The 23,892-nt window shown below is 49.1% G+C and overlaps 1 protein-coding gene across 2 annotated transcripts in view; it reads left to right on the top strand.

Moving 5' to 3' along the window:
* The window catches only part of IFNGR1 (interferon gamma receptor 1), a 170,459-nt gene that overhangs the window by 122,058 nt on the left and 24,509 nt on the right, over positions 1-23,892 (top strand). Inside the window, exons 4-6 of one of the 2 annotated variants that reach the window (XM_063917412.1) lie at positions 7,480-7,637; positions 13,158-13,311; positions 16,251-16,375. In XM_063917412.1, the coding sequence (XP_063773482.1) occupies positions 7,480-7,637; positions 13,158-13,311; positions 16,251-16,375 (437 nt within the window). Of the gene's footprint in view, positions 1-7,479; positions 7,638-13,157; positions 13,312-13,608; positions 14,212-16,250; positions 16,376-23,892 lie in introns of those variants that run through there. The other variant, XM_063917413.1, reaches the window with a different exon arrangement.

Raw genomic sequence — 23,892 nt, 5'->3', positions numbered from 1 at the left:
TGGATGTGGTACAGACTCTCCGTATTTACGTAGAGAGGACTGCCTCCCTCAGAAGGTCAGATACCCTTTTTGTACTTCTTGGTTTTCACAAACGTGGCTGGCCTGCGAATAAGCAAACTTTGGCCAGGTAGATTAGAATGGTGATTGCACAAGCCTATGTGCAGGCTGGGCTCCCAGCTCCTGCTGCTATCAAAGCCCATTCTACTCGGTCTGTTGGACCTTCTTGGGCGGCCCACCTTGGCGCGTCCGCTGAACAATTGTGCAAGGCGGCTGGTCCTCAGTGAACATGTTCATTAGGTTCTATGTCTTTGATACTTCCGCCTCCCAGAATGTTTCCTTTGGACGTCAGGTTCTTGTGCCCGCTATGGTGCGTCCCCTCCCATGAGTAAATGCTTTTGGACATCACCGATGTATTCCCTGTGGAATCCCAGTGTACCCCCGCTGCTGAAAAGGAGATTTATGGTAGACTTACCATGGTTAAATCTCTTTCTGCGAGGTACACTGGATTCCACAGGGCGCCCACCCTGACACACTTAGCTTTTTTGGGTTTATATGGCATTAACCGCTAGTCCCTTCTCCTGTCGTGAGAATGTGGTTCTGTATGATTAACATCTACCATCTCTCTTACCTGCTACTGCATTGGACTGGTTAACAAAACTGAGCTCCAGTGCCTGGAGGCGGTGCAGTGCATCCTGGGAACAGTTAAAAGCTTTAGCCTGTTGGTGCCTCGGATCAAGATCCAACTCTACACTCAGATGTATTCCCTGTGGAATCCAGTGTACCTCGCAGAAAGAGATTTAACCATGGTAAGTCTACCATAAATCTCCTTTTACTCACCGCTTGGGGGAACGCCGTGTCCGCAACAGTCTGAATCCGCAATACGGATTTTTCTCACAAAGGGGCACAAACCGTATAAGAAAACAGTCGGTCAGTGTGCCTGTGAAACATGTCACTAAAGTTTGTACATGTCCTATCCTGATGAGATTTATGTGATAAAGATAACCATACTCCTGTGTCTGTTACATAATTTTTAATAGTTGTTACAATTGACTATTCCAGAAGAGAGGTTTTGGAATCCCTCCCTTTTGGGCAGCAGCACTGACTATTGGTCTGAATTTTATTCCAATGTGTAGCAGCGGGGCGAGCGCTTGAGCCCCTTGCGGGCTCGCTGTGCTCACCACAGGATCTATTCTCCCTCTGTGGGTGTCGTGGAAACCCACAGAGGGAGAAACGCCTGTGGTGCGGGTATTGTGGCGGCATTTTGCCGCCTGTCGGGATTCAGGTGTCGCCATTGTGACCGCTGGGATCCTGACAGGCGTTATCTTCATCGCCTCCTATCTTCTATGGCTTGGGTTTTTATTAATTACTGTGGATTACAAAATTGGGGCATTGCCACACTCCTCTGTGGGCTTTATTGTATAACCTCCCAAACACCAAACACCCCCCCCCCCCCCCCCTTTCCCATGATCTCATGACAGTTCTCCAAAATGAACCTAGCACATTTATTATGTTATAATTAAATAACCATATTTAATCAAACAACATTGACCTCTTAAAACACCAGACATAAGGGCAGTAAGGACAGGATTCCAGGGCAGATGTAACATGTGTAGAGAGAGTTAGATTTGGGTGGGGTGTGTTCAAACTGAAATCTAAATTACAGTGTAAAAATAAAGCAGCCAGTATTTACCCTGCACAGAAACAAAATAACCCACCCAAATCTAACTCTCTCTGCAACTGTTATATCTGCCACACCCGCAGTGCACATGGTTTTGCCCAACTGCTAACAAATTTGCTGCTGCGATCAACTCTGAATTACCCCCTATGTCTTTAGAAATAATTGTAATTTCTCTGACGTCCTAGTGGATGCTGGGACTCCGTCAGGACCATGGGGATTAGTGGTGTGCACTGGCTCCTCCCCCTATGACCCTCCTCCAAGCCTCAGTTGGGTTTTTGTGCCCGTCCGAGCAGGGTGCAATCTAGGTGGCTCTCCTAAAGAACTGCTTAGAAAAAGTTATTAGGTTTTTTATTTTCAGTGAGTCCTGCTGGCAACAGGCTCACTGCAACGAGGGACTTAGGGGAGAAGAAGTGAACTCACCTGCGTGCAGGATGGATTGGCTTCTTAGGCTACTGGACACCATTAGCTCCAGAGGGATCGAACACAGGCCCAGCCATGGAGTCCGGTCCCGGAGCCGCGCCGCCGACCCCCTTGCAGATGCCGAAAAGTGAAGAGGTCCAGAAACCGGCGGCAGAAGACTTTTCAGTCTTCATGAGGTAGCGCACAGCACTGCAGCTGTGCGCCATTGTTGTCAGCACACTTCACACCAGCGGTCACTGAGGGTGCAGGGCGCTGGGGGGGGGCGCCCTGGGCAGCAATGATAATACCTTGTTCTGGCTAAAAATACATCACATATAGCCCCTGGGGCTATATGGATGTATTTAACCCCTGCCAGGTCTCACAAACACCGGGAGAAGAACCCGCCAAAATAGGGGGCGGGGCCTATCTCCTCAGCACACAGCGCCATTTTCCTGCACAGCTCCGCTGCGAGGAAGGCTCCCAGGACTCTCCCCTGCACTGCACTACAGAAACAGGGTAAAAAAACAGAGAGGGGGGGCACTTTTTTGGCGATATTGATATATTAAGCTGCTATAAAGGAAACAACACTTCTATAGGGTTGTTCCTATATATTTATAGCGCTTGGGTGTGTGCTGGCAAACTCTCCCTCTGTCTCCCCAAAGGGCTAGTGGGGTCCTGTCTTCGATAAGAGCATTCCCTGTGTGTCTGCTGTGTGTCGGTACGTGTGTGTCGACATGTATGAGGACGATGTTGGTGTGGAGGCGGAGCAATTGCCGGTAATGGTGATGTCACCCCCTAGGGAGTCGACACCGGAATGGATGGCTTTGTTTATGGAATTACGTGATAATGTCAGCACGTTACAAAAATCGACGACATGAGACGGCCGGCAAACCAGTTAGTACCTGTCCAGGCGTCTCAGACACCGTCAGGGGCTGTAAAACGCCCTTTACCTCAGTCGGTCGACACAGACCCAGACACGGACACCGAATCTAGTGTCGACGGTGAAGAAACAAACGTATTTTCCAGTAGGGCCACACGTTATATGATCACGGCAATGAAGGAGGCTTTGCATATCTCTGATACTGCAAGTACCACAAAAAGGGGTATTATGTGGGGTCAGAAAAAACTACCTGTAGTTTTCCCTGAATCAGAGGAATTGAATGAAGTGTGTGATGAAGCGTGGGTTAACCCCGATAGAAAACTGCTAATTTCAAAGAAGTTATTGGCATTATATCCTTTCCCGCCAGAGGTTAGGGCGCGCTGGGAAACACCCCCTAGGGTGGATAAGGCACTCACACGCTTATCAAAACAAGTGGCGTTACCGTCTCCTGAAACGGCCGCCCTCAAGGATCCAGCTGATAGGAGGCTGGAAACTACCCTGAAAAGTATATACACTCATACTGGTGTTATACTGCGACCAGCCATCGCCTCTGCATGGATGTGCAGTGCTGGGGTGGTTTGGTCGGATTCCCTGACTGAAAATATTGATACCCTGGATAGGGACAGTATTTTATTGACTATAGAGCAATTAAAGGATGCTTTTCTTTATATGCGAGATGCTCAGAGGGATATTTGCACTCTGGCATCGAGAGTAAGTACGATGTCCATATCTGCCAGAAGAAGTTTATGGACGCGACAGTGGTCAGGTGATGCGGATTCCAAACGGCATATGGAAGTATTGCCGTATAAAGGGGAGGAATTATTTGGGGTCGGTCTATCGGATTTGGTGGCCACGGCAACAGCCGGGAAATCCACCTTTTTACCTCAGGTCCCCTCCCAACAGAAAAAGACACCGTCTTTTCAGCCGCAGTCCTTTCGTTCCTATAAGAACAAGCGGGCAAAAGGACAGTCATATCTGCCCCGAGGCAAAGGAAGGGGTAAGAGAGTGCACCAAGCAGCTCCCTCCCAGGAGCAGAAGCCATCCCCGGCTTCTGCAAAGCCCTCAGCATGACGTTGGGGCTTTACAAGCGGACTCAGGGGCGGTGGGGGGTCGACTCAAGAATTTCAGCGCACAGTGGGCTCACTCACAGGTGGACCCCTGGATCCTGCAGGTAGTATCTCAGGGTTACAGGTTGGAATTCGAGAAGTCTCCCCCTCGCCGGTTCCTAAAGTCTGCTCTGCCAACGTCTCCCTCAGACAGGGCGACGGTATTGGAAGCCATTCACAAGCTGTATTCTCAGCAGGTGATAGTCAAGGTACCCCTCCTACAACTGGGAAAGGGGTATTATTCCACACTATTTGTGGTACCGAAGCCGGACGGCTCGGTAAGACCTATTCTAAATCTGAAATCTTTGAACCTGTACATACAAAAATTCAAGTTCAAGATGGAGTCACTCAGAGCAGTGATAGCGAATCTGGAAGAAGGGGACTTTATGGTGTCCCTGGACATCAAGGATGCTTACCTGCATGTCCCAATTTGCCCTTCACATCAAGGGTACCTCAGGTTCGTGGTGCAAAACTGTCATTATCAGTTTCAGACGCTGCCGTTTGGATTGTCCACGGCACCTCGGGTCTTTACCAAGGTAATGGCCGAAATGATGTTTCTTCTGCGAAGAAAAGGCGTATTAATTATCCCTTACTTGGACGATCTCCTGATAAGGGCAAGGTCCAGAGAACAGCTGGGGGACGTAGTAGCACTAACCCAAGTAGTGCTGCAACAGCACGGGTGGATTCTGAATTTTCCAAAATCTCAATTGACCCCGACGACACGTCTGCTGTTCCTGGGAATGATTCTGGACATGGTTCAGAAAAAGGTGTTTCTTCCGGAGGAGAAAGCCAGGGAGTTATCCGAACTTGTCAGGAACCTCCTAAAACCAGGAAAAGTGTCTGTGCATCAATGCACAAGCGTCCTGGGAAAAATGGTGGCTTCTTACGAAGCGATTCCATTCGGCAGATTCCACGCACAAACTTTTGAGTGGGATCTGCTGGACAAATGGTCCGGATCGCATCTGCAGATGCATCAGCGGATAACTTTGTCTCCACGGACATGGGTGTCTCTTCTGTGGTGGTTACAGAGTGCTCATCTGTTAGAGGGCCGCAGATTCGGCATACAGGACTGGGTCCTGGTGACCACGGATGCCAGTCTGAGAGGCTGGGGAGCGGTCACACAGGGAAGAAACTTCCAGGGAGTGTGGTCAAGCCTGGAGATGTCTCTTCACATAAATATACTGGAGCTAAGAGCGATTTACAATGCTCTAAGCCTGGCAAAACCCCTGCTTCAGGGTCAGCCGGTGTTGATCCAGTCGGACAACATCACGGCAGTCGCCCACGTAAACAGACAGGGCGGCACATGAAGCAGGAGGGCAATGGCAGAAGCTGCAAGGATTCTTCGCTGGGCGGAAGATCATGTGATAGCACCGTCAGCAGTGTTCATTCCGGGAGTGGACAACTGGGAAGCGGACTTCCTCAGCAGACACGATCTACACCCGGGAGAGTGGGGACTTCATCCAGAAGTCTTCCACATGATTGTGAACCGTTGGGAAAAACCAAAGGTGGACATGATGGCGTCCCGCCTCAACAAAAAACTGGACAGGTATTGCGCCAGGTCAAGAGACCCTCGGGCAATAGCTGTGGACGCTCTGGTAACACCGTGGGTGTTCCAGTCAGTGTATGTGTTTCCTCCTCTGCCTCTCATACCAAAAGTACGGAGAATTATACGGCACAGGGGAGTAAGAACGATACTCGTGGCTCCGGATTGGCCAAGAAGAACTTGGTACCCGGAACTTCAGGAGATGCTCACGGAAGATCCGTGGCCTCTACCTCTAAGACGGGACCTGCTTCAGCAGGGACCGTGTCTATTCCAAGACTTACCGCGGCTGCGTTTGACGGCATGGCGGTTGAACGCCGAATTCTAAGGGAAAAAGGCATTCCGGAAGAGGTCATCCCTACCCTGGTAAAAGCCAGGAAGGAGGTGACTGCACAACATTATCACCGCATTTGGAAAAAATATGTTGCGTGGTGTGAGACCAGGAAGGCCCCGACGGAGGAATTTCAACTGGGTCGATTCCTACATTTCCTGCAAACAGGACTGTCTATGGGCCTCAAATTAGGGTCCATTAAGGTTCAAATTTCGGCCCTGTCGATTTTCTTCCAGAAGGAATTGGCTTCAGTTCCTGAAGTCCAGACTTTTGTAAAAGGAGTACTACATATACAGCCCCCGGTTGTGCCCCCAGTGGCTCCGTGGGATCTTAATGTAGTTTTGGATTTTCTCAAATCCCATTGGTTTGAGCCACTCAAATCGGTGGATTTGAAATATCTTACATGGAAAGTAACCATGCTACTGGCCCTGGCTTCAGCCAGGAGAGTGTCAGAATTGGCGGCTTTATCGTATAAAAGCCCATATCTGATTTTCCATTCGGACAGGGCAGAACTGCGGACGCGTCTTCATTTTCTGCCTAAGGTGGTTTCAGCGTTTCACCTGAACCAGCCTATTGTGGTGCCTGCGGCTACTAGCGATTTGGAGGATTCCAAGTTGCTGGACGTTGTCAGGGCATTGAAAATATATATTTCAAGGACGGCTGGCGTCAGAAAATCTGACTCGCTGTTTATACTGTATGCACCCAACAAGCTGGGTGCTCCTGCTTCTAAGCAGACGATTGCTCGTTGGATTTGTAGCACAATTCAACTTGCACATTCTGTGGCAGGCCTGCCACAGCCTAAATCTATCAAGGCCCATTCCACAAGGAAGGTGGGCTCATCTTGGGCGGCTGCCCGAGGGGTCTCGGCATTACAACTCTGCCGAGCAGCTACGTGGTCGGGGGAGAACACTTTTGTAAAATTCTACAAATTTGATACCCTGGCTAAAGAGGACCTGGAGTTCTCTCATTCGGTGCTGCAGAGTCATCCGCACTCTCCCGCCCGTTTGGGAGCTTTGGTATAATCCCCATGGTCCTGACGGAGTCCCAGCATCCACTAGGACGTCAGAGAAAATAAGATTTTACTTACCGATAAATCTATTTCTCGTAGTCCGTAGTGGATGCTGGGCGCCCATCCCAAGTGCGGATTGTCTGCAATACTTGTACATAGTTATTGTTACATAAAAATCGGGTGGTTATTGTTGTGAGCCGTCTGTTCAGAGGCTCCTACGTTTGTCATACTGTTAACTGGGTTCAGATCACAAGTTGTACAGTGTGATTGGCGTGGCTGGTATGAGTCTTACCCGGGATTCAAAATCCTTCCTTATTGTGTACGCTCGTCCGGGCACAGTATCCTAACTGAGGCTTGGAGGAGGGTCATAGGGGGAGGAGCCAGTGCACACCACCTAGTCCTAAAGCTTTTATTTTTGTGCCCTGTCTCCTGCGGAGCCGCTAATCCCCATGGTCCTGACGGAGTCCCAGCATCCACTACGGACTACGAGAAATAGATTTATCGGTAAGTAAAATCTTATTTTTGTATTGTTTAAGGTATTATTGGACCACCTACTCTGAATGCATCTGTTGGAGAGAAAATGATTGTTGTTGATATTTTGCACCCATATGTTCCATTTATTGATGAAAAAAAGACAGTGGCTGACTATTTTGAAGATCTTAAATACATAATACATTATGGAAATGACACAGAGGTATGTTAACATGAAAGACTCCTTAGAAAAAATAAGAATAAAATTCACTTGGTAAAGTTAGGTATCCTATTAGCCCCAATGCCATTTTGGATGATGAAAACAGACAGATATCGCGATTAATGACCGATGGCTATTTTGATAGGCCGAACCCACGATCGCACGATAAATCCTCAATCCCATGTGCTATCGCGGCTCCGACAGCCCCTTATCACAAATTATGCTTTGTGTGCCTGAGGCACCTAAAGCATAATCTTCTATAGGTGCCGGCATCGGCGCTAATAGGATATCCCCCGGCGATCCTATTAAGAGCGGTAATTTACTGTCCTTTATGTATTATTTAATTTTATAGAAATATAACAATGGTGACATTTGTGTTGATGGTTATAATATATCTATATAATATACTGTAAATTCCAGTTTTTGTTTTTAGAACCTAATTATATTCATTTAAATTGCATATTTCTCTTACGTCCTAGAGGATGCTGGGGACTCCGTAAGGACCATGGGGTATAGACGGGCTTCGCAGGAGACATAGGCACTATAAAGAACTTTAGAATGGGTGTGCACTGGCTCCTCCCTCTATGCCCCTCCTCCAGACCTCAGTTAGATCCTGTGCCCAGAGGAGACTGGGTGCATTACAGGGAGCTCTCCTGAGTTTCCCTGAAAAAAGAATTTTGTTAGAAAGAAACCTGAGGTAACCTTTCCCCCATCTCATGAGCTGAACGAGTTATTTGAAAAAGCTTGGGAAACTCCAGACAAAAAACTGCAGATTCCCAAGAGGATTCTTACGGCGTATCCTTTCCCTGCACAGGACAGGGTACAGTGGGAATCCTCGCCCAGGGTGGACAAGGCTTTAACGCGCTTGTCCAAGAAGGTGGCGTTACCGTCTCCCGACACAGCAGCCCTCAAGGATCCTGCTGATCGCAGACAGGAGACTACCTTAAAATCTATTTATACACATACAGGGGCTTTAATCAGACCGGCAATAGCATCGGCATGGGTATGTAGCGAGGTTGCAGCTTGGACAGATACCTTGTCCGCTGACATTGAGACCCTAGATAGGGATACCATTTTATTGACTTTAGGTCACATTAAAGACGCAGTCTTATATATGAGAGACGCTCAGAGAGACGTTGGGCTGCTAGGTTCAAGAGCCAACGCCATGGGGATTTCTGCTAGGCGAGCCCTGTGGACCCGCCAATGGACGGGGGATGCCGACTCAAAAAAGCATATTGAGGTTTTACCTTACAAAGGTGAAGTTTTATTTGGGGAAGGTCTCGCGGACCTGGTTTCCACAGGTACCGCGGGTAAATCTACTTTTTTGCCTTTTGATCCCCCACAGCAAAAGAAAACTCCACAATATCAGATGCAGTCCTTTCGGTCGCATAAGTCCAGAAGAGGTCGGGGCTCATCCTTCCTCGCCAGAGGTAAGGGTAGAGAGAAAAGAACACCTGCTTCGGCTAGCTCCCAGGAACAGAAGTCCTCCCCGGCTTCTACTAAATCCACTGCATGACGCTGGGGCTCCACTGAGGGAGTCCGCACCGGTGGGGGCACGTCTTCAACTCTTCAGCCAGGTCTGGATTCTGTCAGACGTGGATCCTTGGGCGATGGAAATTGTATCCCAGGGCTACAAACTGGAATTCGAAGAGGTGCCCCCTTGCCGATTTTTCAAATCGGCCTTGCCAGCTTCTCCCCCAGAGAGGGCAGTTGTGTTAGCTGCAATTCAAAAGCTGTGTCAACAGCAAGTGATTGTCACGGTTCCCCAAATCCAACAGGGAAAAGGGTACTATTCAACCCTGTTCGTGGTCCCGAAGCCGGATGGCTTGGTCAGATCCATTTTAAATCTGAAATCCCTAAACCTGTACTTGAAAAGGTTCAAATTCAAGATGGAATCGCTCCGGGCAGTGATCTCCAGTCTGGAAGGGGGGGGGATTTTATGGTGTCACTGGACATAAAGGATGCATACCTTCATGTCCCCATATATCCTCCTCATCAGGAGTACCTGAGATTCGCTGTACAGGACTCTCATTACCAGTTTCAGACGTTGCCGTTTGGGCTTTCCACGGCCCCGAGGATTTTCACGAAGGTGATGGCGGAGATGATGGTGCTCCTGCGCAGGCAGGGAGTCACAATTATCCCGTACTTGGACGATCTCCTGATAAAAGCGAGATCTAGAGATCAATTGCTGAAAAGCGTGTCGCTCTCCCTGAGAGTGCTACAACAGCACGGTTGGATTCTAAATCTGCCAAAGTCGCAATTGATTCCAACGACTCGACTATCATTCCTAGGCATGATTCTGGACACGGAACAGAAGAGGGTTTTTCTCCCAATGGAAAAAGCCCAGGACCTCCAGAACATGGTCAGAGACCTGCTAAAACCAAAAAGAGTGTCGGTTCATCAATGCACTCGAGTTCTGGGAAAAATGGTGGCAGCCTACGAGGCCATCCCCTTTGGCAGGTTTCATGCGAGGACATTTCAGTGGGACCTTCTGGACAAGTGGTCAGGGTCCCACCTTCAAATACATCAGAAAATAACCCTGTCCCCCAGGGCCAGGGTGTCTCTCCTGTGGTGGCTGCAGAGTGCTCAGTGGCTGCAGAGTGCACACCTTCTACAAGGTCGCAGGTTCGGCATTCAGGACTGGGTTCTGGTGACCACGGACATGAGCCTCCGAGGATGGGGAGCAGTCACACAAGGAAGGAATTTTCAGGGACTGTGGTCAAGCCAGGAGGCTTGTCTACACATCAACATACTGGAATTAAGGGTCATATACAACGGCCTACGACAAGCGGAGAATCTTTTTTGCGACCTGCCGGTTCTGATTCAATCAGACAACGTCACAGCCGTGGCTCATGTAAACCGCCAAGGCGGGACAAGGAGCAGAGTGGCAATGGCGGAGGCCACCAGGATTCTGCGCTGGGCAGAAAATCACGTAAGCGCTCTGTCAGCGGTTTTTATTCCGGGAGTGGACAACTGGGAAGCAGACTTCCTCAGCAGACACGGTCTCCATCCAGGAGAGTGGGGTCTTCATCAAGAAGTCTTTGCAGAAATAACAAGTCTTTGGGGACTTCCTCAAATAGACATGATGGCATCACGCGGCACAAGAAGCTTCGGAGGTATTGTGCCAGGTCAAGGGACCCTCAGGCAGTAGCGGTGGACGCCCTGGTGACACCATGGGTGTTTCAGTCGGTCTATGTGTTCCCTCCTCTTCCTCTCATCTCAAAAATATTGAGAATCATAAGACGGAAAAGAGTACGAACAATACTCATTGTTCCAGATTGGCCTCAAAGGGTCTGGTATTCAGATCTTCAGGAGATGCTCACAGAAGATCCGTGGCCTCTTCCTCTCAGGGAGGACCTGTTGCAGCAGGGACCATGCGTGTTCCAAGACTTACCGTGGTTACGTTTGATGGCATGGCGGTTGAACACCGAATCCTAGCGGGGAAGGGTATTCCAGAAGAAGTCATCCCTACTCTGATAAAGGCTAGGAAGGAAGTGACGGCGAAACATTATCACCGTATCTGGAGGAAGTATGTACCTTGGTGTGAAGCCAAGAATGCTCCTACGGAAGATTTCCACTTGGGCCGTTTTCTCCACTTTCTACAGACAGGAGTGGATATGGGCCTAAAGCTAGGCTCCATTAAGGTACTGATTTCGGCCCTATCTATATTCTTCCAGAAGGAATTGGCTTCTCTCCCAGAAGTCCAAACTTTTGTAAAGGGAGTGCTACACATCCAGCCTCCTTTTGTGCCCCCAGTGGCACCATGGGACCTTAACGTGGTGTTACAGTTCCTAAAATCTCACTGGTTGAACCTCTTCAAACAGTTGAATTAAAGTTTCTCACTTGGAATGTGGTCATGTTGTTGGCCTTGGCATCTGTAAGGCGGGTGTCCGAATTGGCGGCCTTATCTCATAAGAGTCCCTATCTCATTTTCCATGAGGATAGAGTAGAGTTGAGGACTCATCCTCAATTTTTGCCTAAGGTGGTGTCATCTTTTCATATGAACCAACCTATTGTGGTGCCTGTGGCTACGGGAGACTTGGAGGATTCCAAATCCCTTGATGTGGTCAGGGCCTTAAAAATTTATGTAGCCAGGACGGCTCGGATTAGGAATACAGAGGCACTGTTTGTCCTGTATGCAGCAACAAGGTTGGCACTCCTGCTTCTAAGCATACTATTGCTCGCTGGATCTGTAACACGATTCAACAGGCTCATTCTACGTCTGGATTGCCGTTACCAAATTCAGTAAAGGCCCATTCCACTAGGAAGGTGGGCTCTTCGGCGGCTGCCGGAGGCGTCTCGGCCTTACAGCTTTGCCGAGCAGCTACTTGGTCGGGTTCAAACACTTTTGCAAAATTCTACAAGTTTGATACCCTGGCTGAGGAGGACCTCATGTTTGCTCAATTGGTGCTGCAGAGTCATCTGCACTCTCCCGCCCAGTTTGGAGCTTTGGTATAATCCCCATGGTCCTTACGGAATCCCCAGCATCCTCTAGGACGTAAGAGAAAATAAGATTTTAAACCTACCGGTAAATCTTTTTCTCCTAGTCCGTAGAGGATGCTGGGCGCCCGTCCCAGTGCGGACATATTTCTGCATGACTTGTATATAGTTATTGCTAACATAAGGGTTATGTTACAGTTAAGATCAGTAGTTGGCTGATACTGTTTTGTTCATACTGTTAACTGGTTGCGAATATTCCAGGTTATACGGTGTGGATGGTGTGGGCTGGTATGAATCTTGCCCTTAGGTTAACAAAAATCCTTTCCTCGTACTGTCCGTCTCCTCTGGGCACAGTTTCTCTAACTGAGGTCTGGAGGAGGGGCATAGAGGGAGGAGCCAGTGCACACCCATTCTAAAGTTCGTTATAGTGCCCATGTCTCCTGCGGAGCCCGTCTATACCCCATGGTCCTTACGGAGTCCCCAGCATCCTCTACGGACTAGGAGAAAAAGATTTACCGGTAGGTTTAAAATCTTATTATTTAAATAGTTTGTCAACTGCCCTTGCATTTCTTTGATGAAAGTATAATAAGTTAATTCTTCATACTGCACATTATTATACTGGATATAAGCATTCTGGTTGCTGTAGAGGTGGCTAGGATTGTGAAAGCACATCAGTGGCGGACAATCCGAAGGCAATGGAGTCAGTTGCTGCTGGGCTCCAACTCTGAAGGGGGTCACCCAGCCTGACTGTCTCCATTGTTTCTGGTCCAGCCCCTGTGCGCCAGCCACTTGTAGTGTGTATGAGTCTAGAGCAGAGCTGTAGTGCAGCAGTGTCGCACCAGAATCTGTGGGGGCAGGAGGTGGAGTTTGCCGTCAGCGTCAGGAAATGCGCCCGTTTCCTGACAGGCCTGCAGCCTGTCTCCCGGCAGCGCTCTCCTTTTTTTTTTTTTAGCAGTATTCAAGTGTATAAAAATGTACTTTTGCATGTTTGTTTTTTAAGTTTAGTGATTGTTAATGTATGAATACTTCACTGTTGCTAAATAATTTTTTACATTTTTTTCTTGGTTTGTTTTTTTACTCCAGTTAACAGACGATTGTGATGAGCTGGGATGTACAGCCAAAATTTTAACTACAAACTTAAACATTTACTGTATATCTGCACAAGGTGTACTGGACAATGACCCAATGACCATGGAACAGTCAAAGGAAATATGCATAGAGATTGTGGCAGCAAAAGGTCCGTTACTAATACTAATCGCACCAGAACAGGCATTTTTAAACCACAGAGGGGGAAGTTCAAATGTTTGCAAAGTTGGTTGGGTGTCTGTTTTTTCCTGTCTATTAGATAGGAAGAAACAGACCTCTAACTGACTTTTTAAACAATTTAATCTCCCCAAAGTATTAAGAGTCACTTATATACACAAACTGTACCAAACTATACAAGGCTGTTGTTCAGCTAAGGGGTTTATCTGAACAAGGAACAAACTTAAATAGCACTTCCTCATTTCTAATTCCATATTATATCCTCTATTAGGCGATTTCTGCACATGCGCACACCCTGCTGCGCGCATACGCGAGGACTTAAACTGCGGCGGAGCATCGTTTTCTGGGCATCGTTGGTGGTGGTGCGGTCCAGACAACGGAGGTGTGTCCGGACAGTTTGCGGGGTGGGCCACGGTGGCTGTGTCACACGCAGCTGCTGCGACACAAAACATGGCGGCCTGGCGACTGCGGGGCTACCTTAAAGATGCAAGACAGCTAAGCGCCCGCATTCTAGTGGGGAAGGGTGGGTTGGGGGAGGACCTGGCATGCGGGGGCGGCCTTTCCCTGTACTTGGTGGCCCCCGGCATGTTAGTGGACGGAGTTGTAGTTTTGTGATTTTTCGCAGAACTGTAACTCATGCTGAATTTATGAAGTTATATGTCAACAGCTGTGTTACAGAATTTGATTTTAAGTAGTTTTAAGTAAGAAACCACTTCAGACTTGAGATAATATTCTATGTTGTTACCTAGATAAGGTTGGTGCTAACTGTATATTATAATGGCCCTTTAATGCCAAAAATTATATGTATGCTCTGTACATTATGACTGAAGCAATGTGACCAGTGAAAAAATATCCTCTTGATGTGTTTATTTAATTTGTCTCTTATTTTGTTCAAAGAACCCTCATTTCTTGTCTATAAATGCAGACTGACTGAAGATTACCAAGAATGTTACAGGAAAAAAAAAAAAAAAGTGTTTCCTGCAACAAAGTATTTATTGTTGTAATTAGTTATGTGACAGCTGCAGACCACTTTTGCTTATAGCCCTTTCACATTACAAAGCTGGGTCACACACAAGATTTTATATACAGGTCCAACATGAATGCAACCTGGCTGGGACCCTTTTCAGACTGGCGGCTGGACCCAGTTTATTGCTGAGTTGGTGACATCACCGCACACAGGTGCAGTGCCGGCGCTTGCAGATGAGATCATCTCCAGTCGCCGGCTCTTCCTATGCAGTGAACAGGTCCTGGGTCACATCAACCCGGTTTACCCATTCACAGTTCGCCGCAACCCAGGTAGGTTCCGGGTTCAATCCTGGTAACTACCCGGCTTGAAATGCCAGGTCGCACGGAGCAGGATTTTTTTTAAGGACCCTTTCAGACTAAGCAAAATCCTAGGTTGCTACTCGTTCATGTGCAGTAACCCAGGAGATTTCTGCTAGTCTGAAAGAGGTATTAGATGCTTGTCTTGAAAGCTGAAAATGTTTTAGAAATAAAATGTCACATAAAATTTTAAGCTGTGTTACAATGTTTGTGCTGATTGAAAAAAATTGTGTGTTCCAGGGACCTCTCACATAGAAAAATTGGGGTCCTTCTCCACTATTTCTGGGTCCCATCACATTATGGGGGGTGAGGGCAGGCAGTAGTTGGGACATTGCTGGGGGGCGGGGGGCAAGGAGGGGGGTTAGGGGCAGGCAGTGCTGGCTGTATGGAAGGGGATTAGGGGTAGTCGGTGTTGGGGGTAGGGGGGGTGGTGAGGGTAGATAGCAGTTGGGCAGTACTGGAGAACAGGGAAAGTCTTGCTTATTTTACAACATGCATAAAATAAGTACTGTGCACAAGCTTACGTCCTGTACACCTCAGTGATCGCGTTGTATAGTGTGCAGGGAGGCAGCTGGGGTGTAGTATGAGTGGCCGGCGGTCGGGATCTTGGGGGCCAGTATACCGGCGCCGGCATACCGACAGCTGGGCAAGCGCTAATGAGCCCCTCGCTGCGCTCGCCACACTTCGGGCATGGTGGCGCACTAGGCGCGCCACGCTATTTATTCTCCCTCCAGGGGGGTGGTAGACCCCCAAGAGGGAGAATATGTGCCGGCGGTCAGGATCCCGGCGTCAGTATGCTGGTCGCCGGGATCCCGGCCGGCGGCATACTGATGGACCACCCGGCAGCTGCTGTCAAACTACACAACCCTGTGCCTGCTGCTGCTCGGAGCGCTCTCTCTCTCTCTTGCCTTGAGCCGTATGTTGGCGGGCAGGGAGGAGGGAGGTCTCAGGTGATGCTTGGATGGGGAGACGCTGGCGGCGGCTATTGGATGTTGAGGCACTGAGGAATGGTATTGGCTGATGTGCTACACAGATCAGTGATTTACCGCACAGCTCACCTTTAAAAATGGAGTCTGTCAAAATATGCGCTAGAGCGCGTATTATGCAGTCACTGGTGTCAGTAGTGGACACTAATTGTAGATGAACACTAAACATTTTAGATTTGCATAGTACATGTTCTGTTATATGCCTGTATAGGCTTCATATACCATTCCCTTGATATGCACTGGCTGCACTGTTTCCAGCATTATATAGAAGGAAATATTTTGATGGCAGGTTTCCACACTATGTTTATGTACTTCTGGCGTTATGATTATATAAATCTTTCCATAAGATTTTATGAAACAGTCTTTTACACAATTTTAGTTGTACTTCCTATCAGTTGTTCCACCAATTCCTTTCACTGATGTCATGAATAATTCCTCCTGCCCAGAAGGCTGACATCTGCAGTCTTGTAAAAGTTACCTGTAGACACTAATTTACTACTAACATTATTCCTGAACTTGGTCTCTATTAGTCTATGAGTTAAATGTGATTAGTTTAAACTGTAAATATGAATGTGTAATTAAATATTTTTTCTCTTCCTTCAAGATATTTCTAAACTGATGGCCATCATTTTCACTTCGATGATTTTGGCCATTGTGCTGTTAGGTATCTTAGCAATTTATGTGTTCAGAAAGAAGACAGCGGCTACAGATAAGATTCCTGAGTCACTGGTAAGTAGGCATATGTATTGTATGCTATTTTGCAGTATAGCAGTGACCAAGACAATTTGCATAAAAAGTGAGTTTGCAATGTATTCTGCTTATATGTCTTATAAAGGTCAAGTTTACATTAGTGGCCTACTAAGGTCCGTTAGTGCCTATTTAAGGGCATATGGGCAATATGAGACACTACCCATAAAGTAGAAATGCAGCTATGATGCTCAGCACAGTGGCGTAACTACTGCCCCCGCAGCCCTCGCGGTGGCTTGGGGGCGAGGGGCTGCGGGGGCGCCGCCACTGACTTAGAGCAGATTGACATGCGGACGAGCGTCCGCATGTCAATCTGCTGTCTCCTCTCCCTCCCTGCTGTAACGGGACACGGAGGGCACAGCGCGCCGCGCGCGCCTCTCCAGTGTCCATCCTGCGTCTCCGTCCGTCTGGTCTAATAATGGAAGTGCCGTTCGTGAGCTCTGATTGGCTCACGAACCGGCACTTCCTTTATTAGACCAGAGAGACGGAGATGCAGGAGGGACATGAGAGAGGCGCGCGCTGTGCCCTCCTTGTCCCTCCTTCACAGCAGCGAGGGGGGGGGGACACTGAGGGGACATGTATGGCACTGAGGGGGCATATATGGCAGTGAGGGGGCATGTATGGCACAGGGGGCATATATGGCACGGGACACTGAGGGGGCATATATGGCGCTGAGGGGGCATGTATGGCACTGAGGGGGCATATATGGCACTGAGGGGGCATGTATGGCACAGGGGGCATATATGGCACTGAGGGGGCATGTATGGCACAGGGGGCATATATGGCACTGAGGGGGCATGTATGGCACTGGGGGCACTGAGGGGGCATATATGGCACTGAGGGGGCATGTATGGCACAGAGGCACTGAGGGGGCATATATGGCACTGAGGGGGCATGTATGGCACAGGGGGCACTGAGGGGGCATATATGGCACTAGGGGGGCACTGAGGGGGTATATATGGCACTGGGGGGGAAGTGTGGTGGCATATATGGCACTGAGGGGGCATATATTGCACTGGGGGGGGTACTGAGGGGGATATATGGCACTGCATGTGTACCTGGCACATGGGGGGGGGCTATATTTGACACTGGGGGCACGTGAGCACCTGGCACTGTGGGGGAATATCTGGCACTGGGGGCATATGTGGCACTGGGGGAGGGGGGGCTATATTTGGCACTGGGGGCATGTGAGTACCTGGCACCGTGGGGGAATATGTGGCACTGGGGACATATGTGGCACTGGGAGCACAGCCCTAGCAACAAGCACTACCCCCTAGCAACGAGCATGACGCCCAGTGCATGAAACTCCTGGCAACGAGCATGACACCCAGTGCATGAAACACCTGGCAACGAGCATGACACCCTGAGCATGAAAACCCCTGGCACCGTGCATGGAACCAAGAGCATGAAACCCCTGGCAACGAGCAGGTAATTTAAAAGTAATTAGAAGCCTTACTGTAGGACTTAATGTGTAATGGGCATTACGGTGTGTGGCATAATGTATCACGGACATTGCGGTGTGTGTCATAATGTGTCACAGGCATTACGGTGTGTGGCATACTATATCACGTGCATTGTGGTATAATGTCTCGGGCATTGCAGTGTGGCATAATGTATAACGGGCATTGCGGTATGTGTCACAGGTATTATGGTGTATGGTATACTATATCACGGGCATTGTGATATGTGGTATAATGTCTCAGGGTCATTGCAGTGTGTGGCATAATGTATCACGGACATTGCGGTATGTGTCATAATGTGTCGGGCATTACTGTGTGTTGTATACTATATCACGGGCATTGTGGTATGTTGTATAATGTCTCAGGGTCATTGCAGTGTGTGTCATAATGTGTCACAGGCATTGTATGTGCTATAATGTATCAGGGGCATTGCAGTGTGTAGCATAATGTATAACGTGCATTGCGATTCCTGTCGTCATGTGTCACAGGCATTACGGTGTGTGGCATAATGTGTCACAGGCATTACGGTGTGTGGCATAATGTGTCACAGACATTGTATGTGCTATAATGTATCAGGGGCATTGCATTGTGTAGCATAATGTATAACGGGCTTTGCGATTCCTGTCATGTGTCACAGGCATTACGGTGTGTGGCATAATGTGTCACAGGCATTACGGTGTGTGGCATAATGTGTCACAGGCATTACGGTGTGCGGCATAATGTGTCGGGGGCATTATGGTGTGTGCATATTGTGTCATGTGCATTATTGTGCGTGGAATAATGTCTAAGGGCCATTGCAGTATGTGGCATAATGTATACTGGGCATTACTATAAGGAGGAAAAATTACAAATAATGTAAGGGGCATGAATCAGGATTATTTTTCTCTTCAGTGGTGGCTAACGTCTGGGCGTGCAGGTTGCAAAACTGGGGTATAAGGAAGTCTTTTCCTGCAATACCACGCCCCTTTATGCAAAGCCACGCCCATTCCAACGAAGCCACACACCCTTTTGGGCGGCGCGCGCCTTCAACGCGCGCATGTTTATCCCTTTCATGGTGCCATTGGGGGGGGGGGGCGCCGAAGAATTTTTTGGCTTGGGGGAGAAGAACTTCTAGTTACGCCACTGGCTCAGCATTTCATATGCCAACAGACAGTTAACACCTTGCTGTCACCACTAATACTGCTTATATACTAAAATGCAGAGTCACACCTGGGATTTGTGCACAGGTCCCTTCACGGGTGCGATTTGGTGAGACAGATGACCTGACGTCATAGCCGACGCGCGTGGATATGATCAGATGATCTCCAAGCGCCGTCTCTTCTCTAAGCAGTGAACGGATACTGCAACCCGAGTCCTTCCCGGGACCAACCCTGCAAACTAGCCGGGTTGGATTCCCAGGTAACTGGACCCAGGTAAACCCTTTTACACTGTGCTGCTCCCGGTTTATCTCTGCAATGTTTTTCTCTGACGTCCTAAGTGGATGCTGGGACTCCGTAAGGACCATGGGGAATAGCGGCTCCGCAGGAGACTGGGCACAACTAAAGAAAGCTTTAGGACTACCTGGTGTGCACTGGCTCCTCCCACTATGACCCTCCTCCAGACCTCAGTTAGAATCTTGTGCCCGGCTGAGCTGGATGCACACAAGGGGCTCTCCTGATCTCCTAGAAAGAAAGTATATTTTAGGTTTTTTATTTTACAGTGAGATCTGCTGGCAACAGACTCACTGCAGCGAGGGACTAAGGGGAGAAGAAGCGAACCTACCTAACTGGTGGTAGCTTGGGCTTCTTAGGCTACTGGACACCATTAGCTCCAGAGGGATCGACCACAGGACCCGACCTCAATGTTCGGTCCCGGAGCCGCGCCGCCGGCCCCCTTACAGAGCCAGAAGCAAGAAGTGTTCCGGAAAATCGGCGGCAGAAGACTTCTGTCTTCAACAAGGTAGCGCACAGCACTGCAGCTGTGTGCCATTGCTCCTCATGCACACCTCACACTCCGGTCACTGATGGGTGCAGGGCGCTGGGGGGGGGGGGCGCCCTGAGGGCAATATAAGACACCTTGGCTGGCAAATCTACACCATATATAGTCAGGAAGGCTATATAGGTGTAAAAATACCCCTGCCAGAATTCCAGAAAAAGCGGGAGAAGTCCGCCGGAAAAGGGGCGGGGCTATCTCCCTCAGCACACTGGCGCCATTTTTTCTTCACAGTGCAGCTGGAAGACAGCTCCCCAGGCTCTCCCCTGTAGTTTTCAGGCTCAAAGGGTTAAAAAGAGAGGGGGGGCACTAAATTTAGGCGCAATATGTGTATACAAGCAGCTATTGGGGGAAAAATCACTCAGTTATAGTGTTAATCCCTGCATTATATAGCGCTCTGGTGTGTGCTGGCATACTCTCTCTCTGTCTCTCCAAAGGACTTTGTGGGGTCCTGTCCTCAGTCAGAGCATTCCCTGTGTGTGTGCGGTGTGTCGGTACGGCTGTGTCGACATGTGGGATGAGGAAGGTTACGTGGAGGCGGAGCAGAGGCCGATAAATGGGATGTCGCCTCTTGTGGGGCCGATACCAGAGTGGATGGATAGGTGGAAGGTATTAACCGACAATGTCAACTCCTTACATAAAAGGCTGGATGACGTAACAGCTGTGGGACAGCCGGCTTCTCAGCCCGCGCCTGCCCAGGCGTCTCAAAGGCCATCAGGGGCTCAAAAAACGCCCGTTACCTCAGATGGCAGACACAGATGTCGACACAGAGTCTGACTCCAATGTCGACGAGGTTGAGACATATACACAATCCACTAGGAACATCCGTTGCATGATCTCGGCAATGAAAAATGTGTTACACATTTCTGACATGAACCCAAGTACCACATAAAAGGGGTTTTATGTTTGGGGAGAAAAAGCAGCCAGTGTTTAGTTCCCCCATCAGATGAGTGAATGAAGTGTGTAAAGAGCGTGGGTTCCCCCGATAAGAAACTGGTAATTTCTAAAAAGTTACTGCTGGCGTACCCTTTCCCGCCAGAGGATAGGTTACGTTGGGAGATATCCCCTAGGGTGGATAAGGCGCTCACACGTTTGTCAAAAAAGGTGGCACTGCCGTCTTGGGATACGGCCACTTTGAAGGAGCCTGCTGATAAAAAGCAGGAGGCTATCCTGAAGTCTGTATATACACACTCAGGTACTGTACTGAGACCTGCAATTGCCTCAGCATAAATAGTGCTGCTGCAGCGTGGTCTGATACCCTGTCAGATAATATTAATACCCTAGACAGGGATATTTTGCTAACATAGAGCATATTAAAGACGTCGTCTTATATATGAGGGATGCACAGAGGGATATTTGCCGGCTGGCATCCAGAATTAATGCGATGTCCATTCTGCCAGGAGGGTATTAGAGACCCGGCAATGGACAGGTGATGCTGCCTTTAAAAGGCATATGGAGATTCAGCCTTATAAGGGTGAGAAATTGTTTGGGGATGGTCTCTGGGACCTCGTATCCACAGCAACAGCTGGGAAGAAAATTTTTTACCTCAGGTTTCCTCACAGCCTAAGAAAGCACCGTATTTTCAGGTACAGTCCTTTCGGCTTCAGAAAAGCAAGCGGGTCAAAGGCGCTTCCTTTCTGCACAGAGACAAGGGAAGAAGGAAAAAGCTGCACCAGACAGCCAGTTCCCAGGATCAAAAATCTTCCCCCGCTTCCTCTGAGTCCACCGCATGACGCTGGGGCTCCACAGGTGGAGACAGGTGCGGAGGGGGCGCGTCTCGGGAACTTCAGCGACCAGTGGGCTTGCCCACAGGTGGATCCCTAGGTTCTGCAAGTAGTATCACAGGGATACAAGCTGGAGTTCGAGGCGACTCCCCCTCGCCGTTACCTCACATCAGCCTTGCCTGCTGCCCTCGGAGAAAGGGAGGTAGTACTGGCGGCAATTCACAAGCTGTACTTCCAACAGGTGAAATCAAGGTACCCCTCCTTCAACAAGGCCGGGGTTACTATTCCAAAATGTTTGGGGTACCGAAACCAGACGGTTCGGTGAGACCCATTCTAAAATTGAAATCCTTGAACACTTATATATGAAGGTTCAAGTTCAAAATGGAATCGCTCAGGGCGATTATTGCAAGCCTGGAGAATTTCATGGTATCACTGGACATCAAGGATGCTTACCTGCATGTCCCTATTTACCCTCCTCACCAGGAGTACCTCAAAATTGTGGTACAGGATTGTCATTACCAATTCCAGACGTTGCCGTTGGTCTGTCCCCGGCACCGAGGGTATTTACCAAGGTAATGGCCGAAATAATTATCCCGTACTTGGACGATCTCCTTATAAAGGCGAGGTCCAGGGAGCAGTTGTTCGTCGGAGTAGCACTATCTCAGGAAGTGATACAACAGCACGGCTGGATTCTGCATATTCCAAAGTCGCAGCTGGTTCCTACGACGCGTCTACTGTTCCTGGGTATGGTTCTGGACACAGAACAGGATAAAAAGGGTTTCTCCCGGAGGAGAAGTCCAAGGAGTTGTCGTCTCTAGACAGAGACCTCCTAATACAAATACAGGTGTCGGTGCATCAATGCACGCGAGCCCTGGGAAAGATGGTAGCTTCTTACGAAGAAATTCCATTCGCCAGGTCCCATGCAAGGATCTTCCAGTGGGATCTGTTGGACAAGTGGTCCGGGTCGCATCTTCAGATGCATCGGCGGATAACCCTGTCTCCAAGGGCCAGGGTGACGCTGTTGTGGTGGCTGCAGAGTGCTCATCTTCTAGAGGGCCGCAGATTCGGCATACAGGACTGGGTCCTGGTGACCACGGATGCCAGCCTTCGAGGCTGGGGGGCAGTCACACAGGGAAGAAACTTCCAAGGACTATGGAAAGTCAGGAGATTTCCCTACACACAAATATTCTGGAACTAAGGGCCATTTACAATGCCCTAAGTCAGGCTAGACCCCTGCTTCAACACCGGCCGGTGCTGATCCAGTCAGACAACATCACGGCGGTCGCTCATGTAAACCGACAGGGCGGCACGAGAAGCAGGATGGCGATGGCAGAAGCCACAAGGATTTTCCGATGGGCGGAAAATCATGTGTTAGCACTGTCAGCAGTGTTCATTCCCGGAGTGGACAACTGGGAAGCAGACTTTCTCAGCAGACACGACCTCCACCCGGGAGAGTGGGGACTTCATCCAGAAGTCTTCCAAATGATTGTACACCGTTGGGAAAGGCCACAGGTGGACATGATGGCGTCCCGCCTCAACAAAAAGCTAAAAAGATATTGCGCCATGTCAAGGGACCCTCAGGCGATAGCTGTGGACGCTCTGGTAACACCGTGGGTGTACCAGTCGGTGTATGTGTTCCCTTCTCTGCCTCTCATACCCAGGGTAATGAGAATAATAAGAAGGAGAGGAGTAAGAACTATACTCATTGTTCCGGATTGGCCAAGAAGAGCTTGGTACCCAGAACCTCAAGAAATGATCTCAGAGGACCCATGGCCTCTGCCGCTCAGACAGGACCTGCTGCAGCAGGGGCCCTGTCTGTTCCAAGACTTACCGCGGCTGCGTTTGACGGCATGGCGGTTGAACGCCGGATCCTGAAGGAAAAGGGCATTCCGGAGGAAGTTATCCCTACGCTAATTAAAGCTAGGAAAGAAGTGAACGCAAACCATTATCACTGCATATGGCGGAAATATGTTGCGTGCTGTGAGGCCAGGAAGGCCCTAACGGAGGAATTTCAGCTAGGTCGATTTCTGCTCTTCCTACAGTCAGGGGTGACTATGGGCCTAAAATTGGGTTCCATTAAGGTCCAGATTTCGGCTCTATCGATTTTCTTCCAAAATAGAACTGACTTCACTGCCTGAAGTTCAGACTTTTGTTAAGGGAGTGCTGCATAGTCAGCCCCCGTTTGTGCCTCCAGTGGCACCGTGGGATCTCAACGTGGTGTTGGATTTCCTGAAGTCGCATTGGGTTGAGCCACTTAAATCCGTGGATCTAAAATACCTCACGTGGAAAGTGGTCATGCTGTTGGCCTTGGCGTCGGCCAGGCGTGTATCAGAATTAGCTGCTT

This window comes from Pseudophryne corroboree, chromosome 4, assembly GCF_028390025.1.
Source record: "Pseudophryne corroboree isolate aPseCor3 chromosome 4, aPseCor3.hap2, whole genome shotgun sequence".
Taxonomy (NCBI): Eukaryota; Metazoa; Chordata; class Amphibia; order Anura; family Myobatrachidae; genus Pseudophryne; species Pseudophryne corroboree.
The sequence above is the reverse complement of the archived record's forward strand: the minus strand, read 5'-3'. Positions and strand labels throughout refer to the sequence as shown.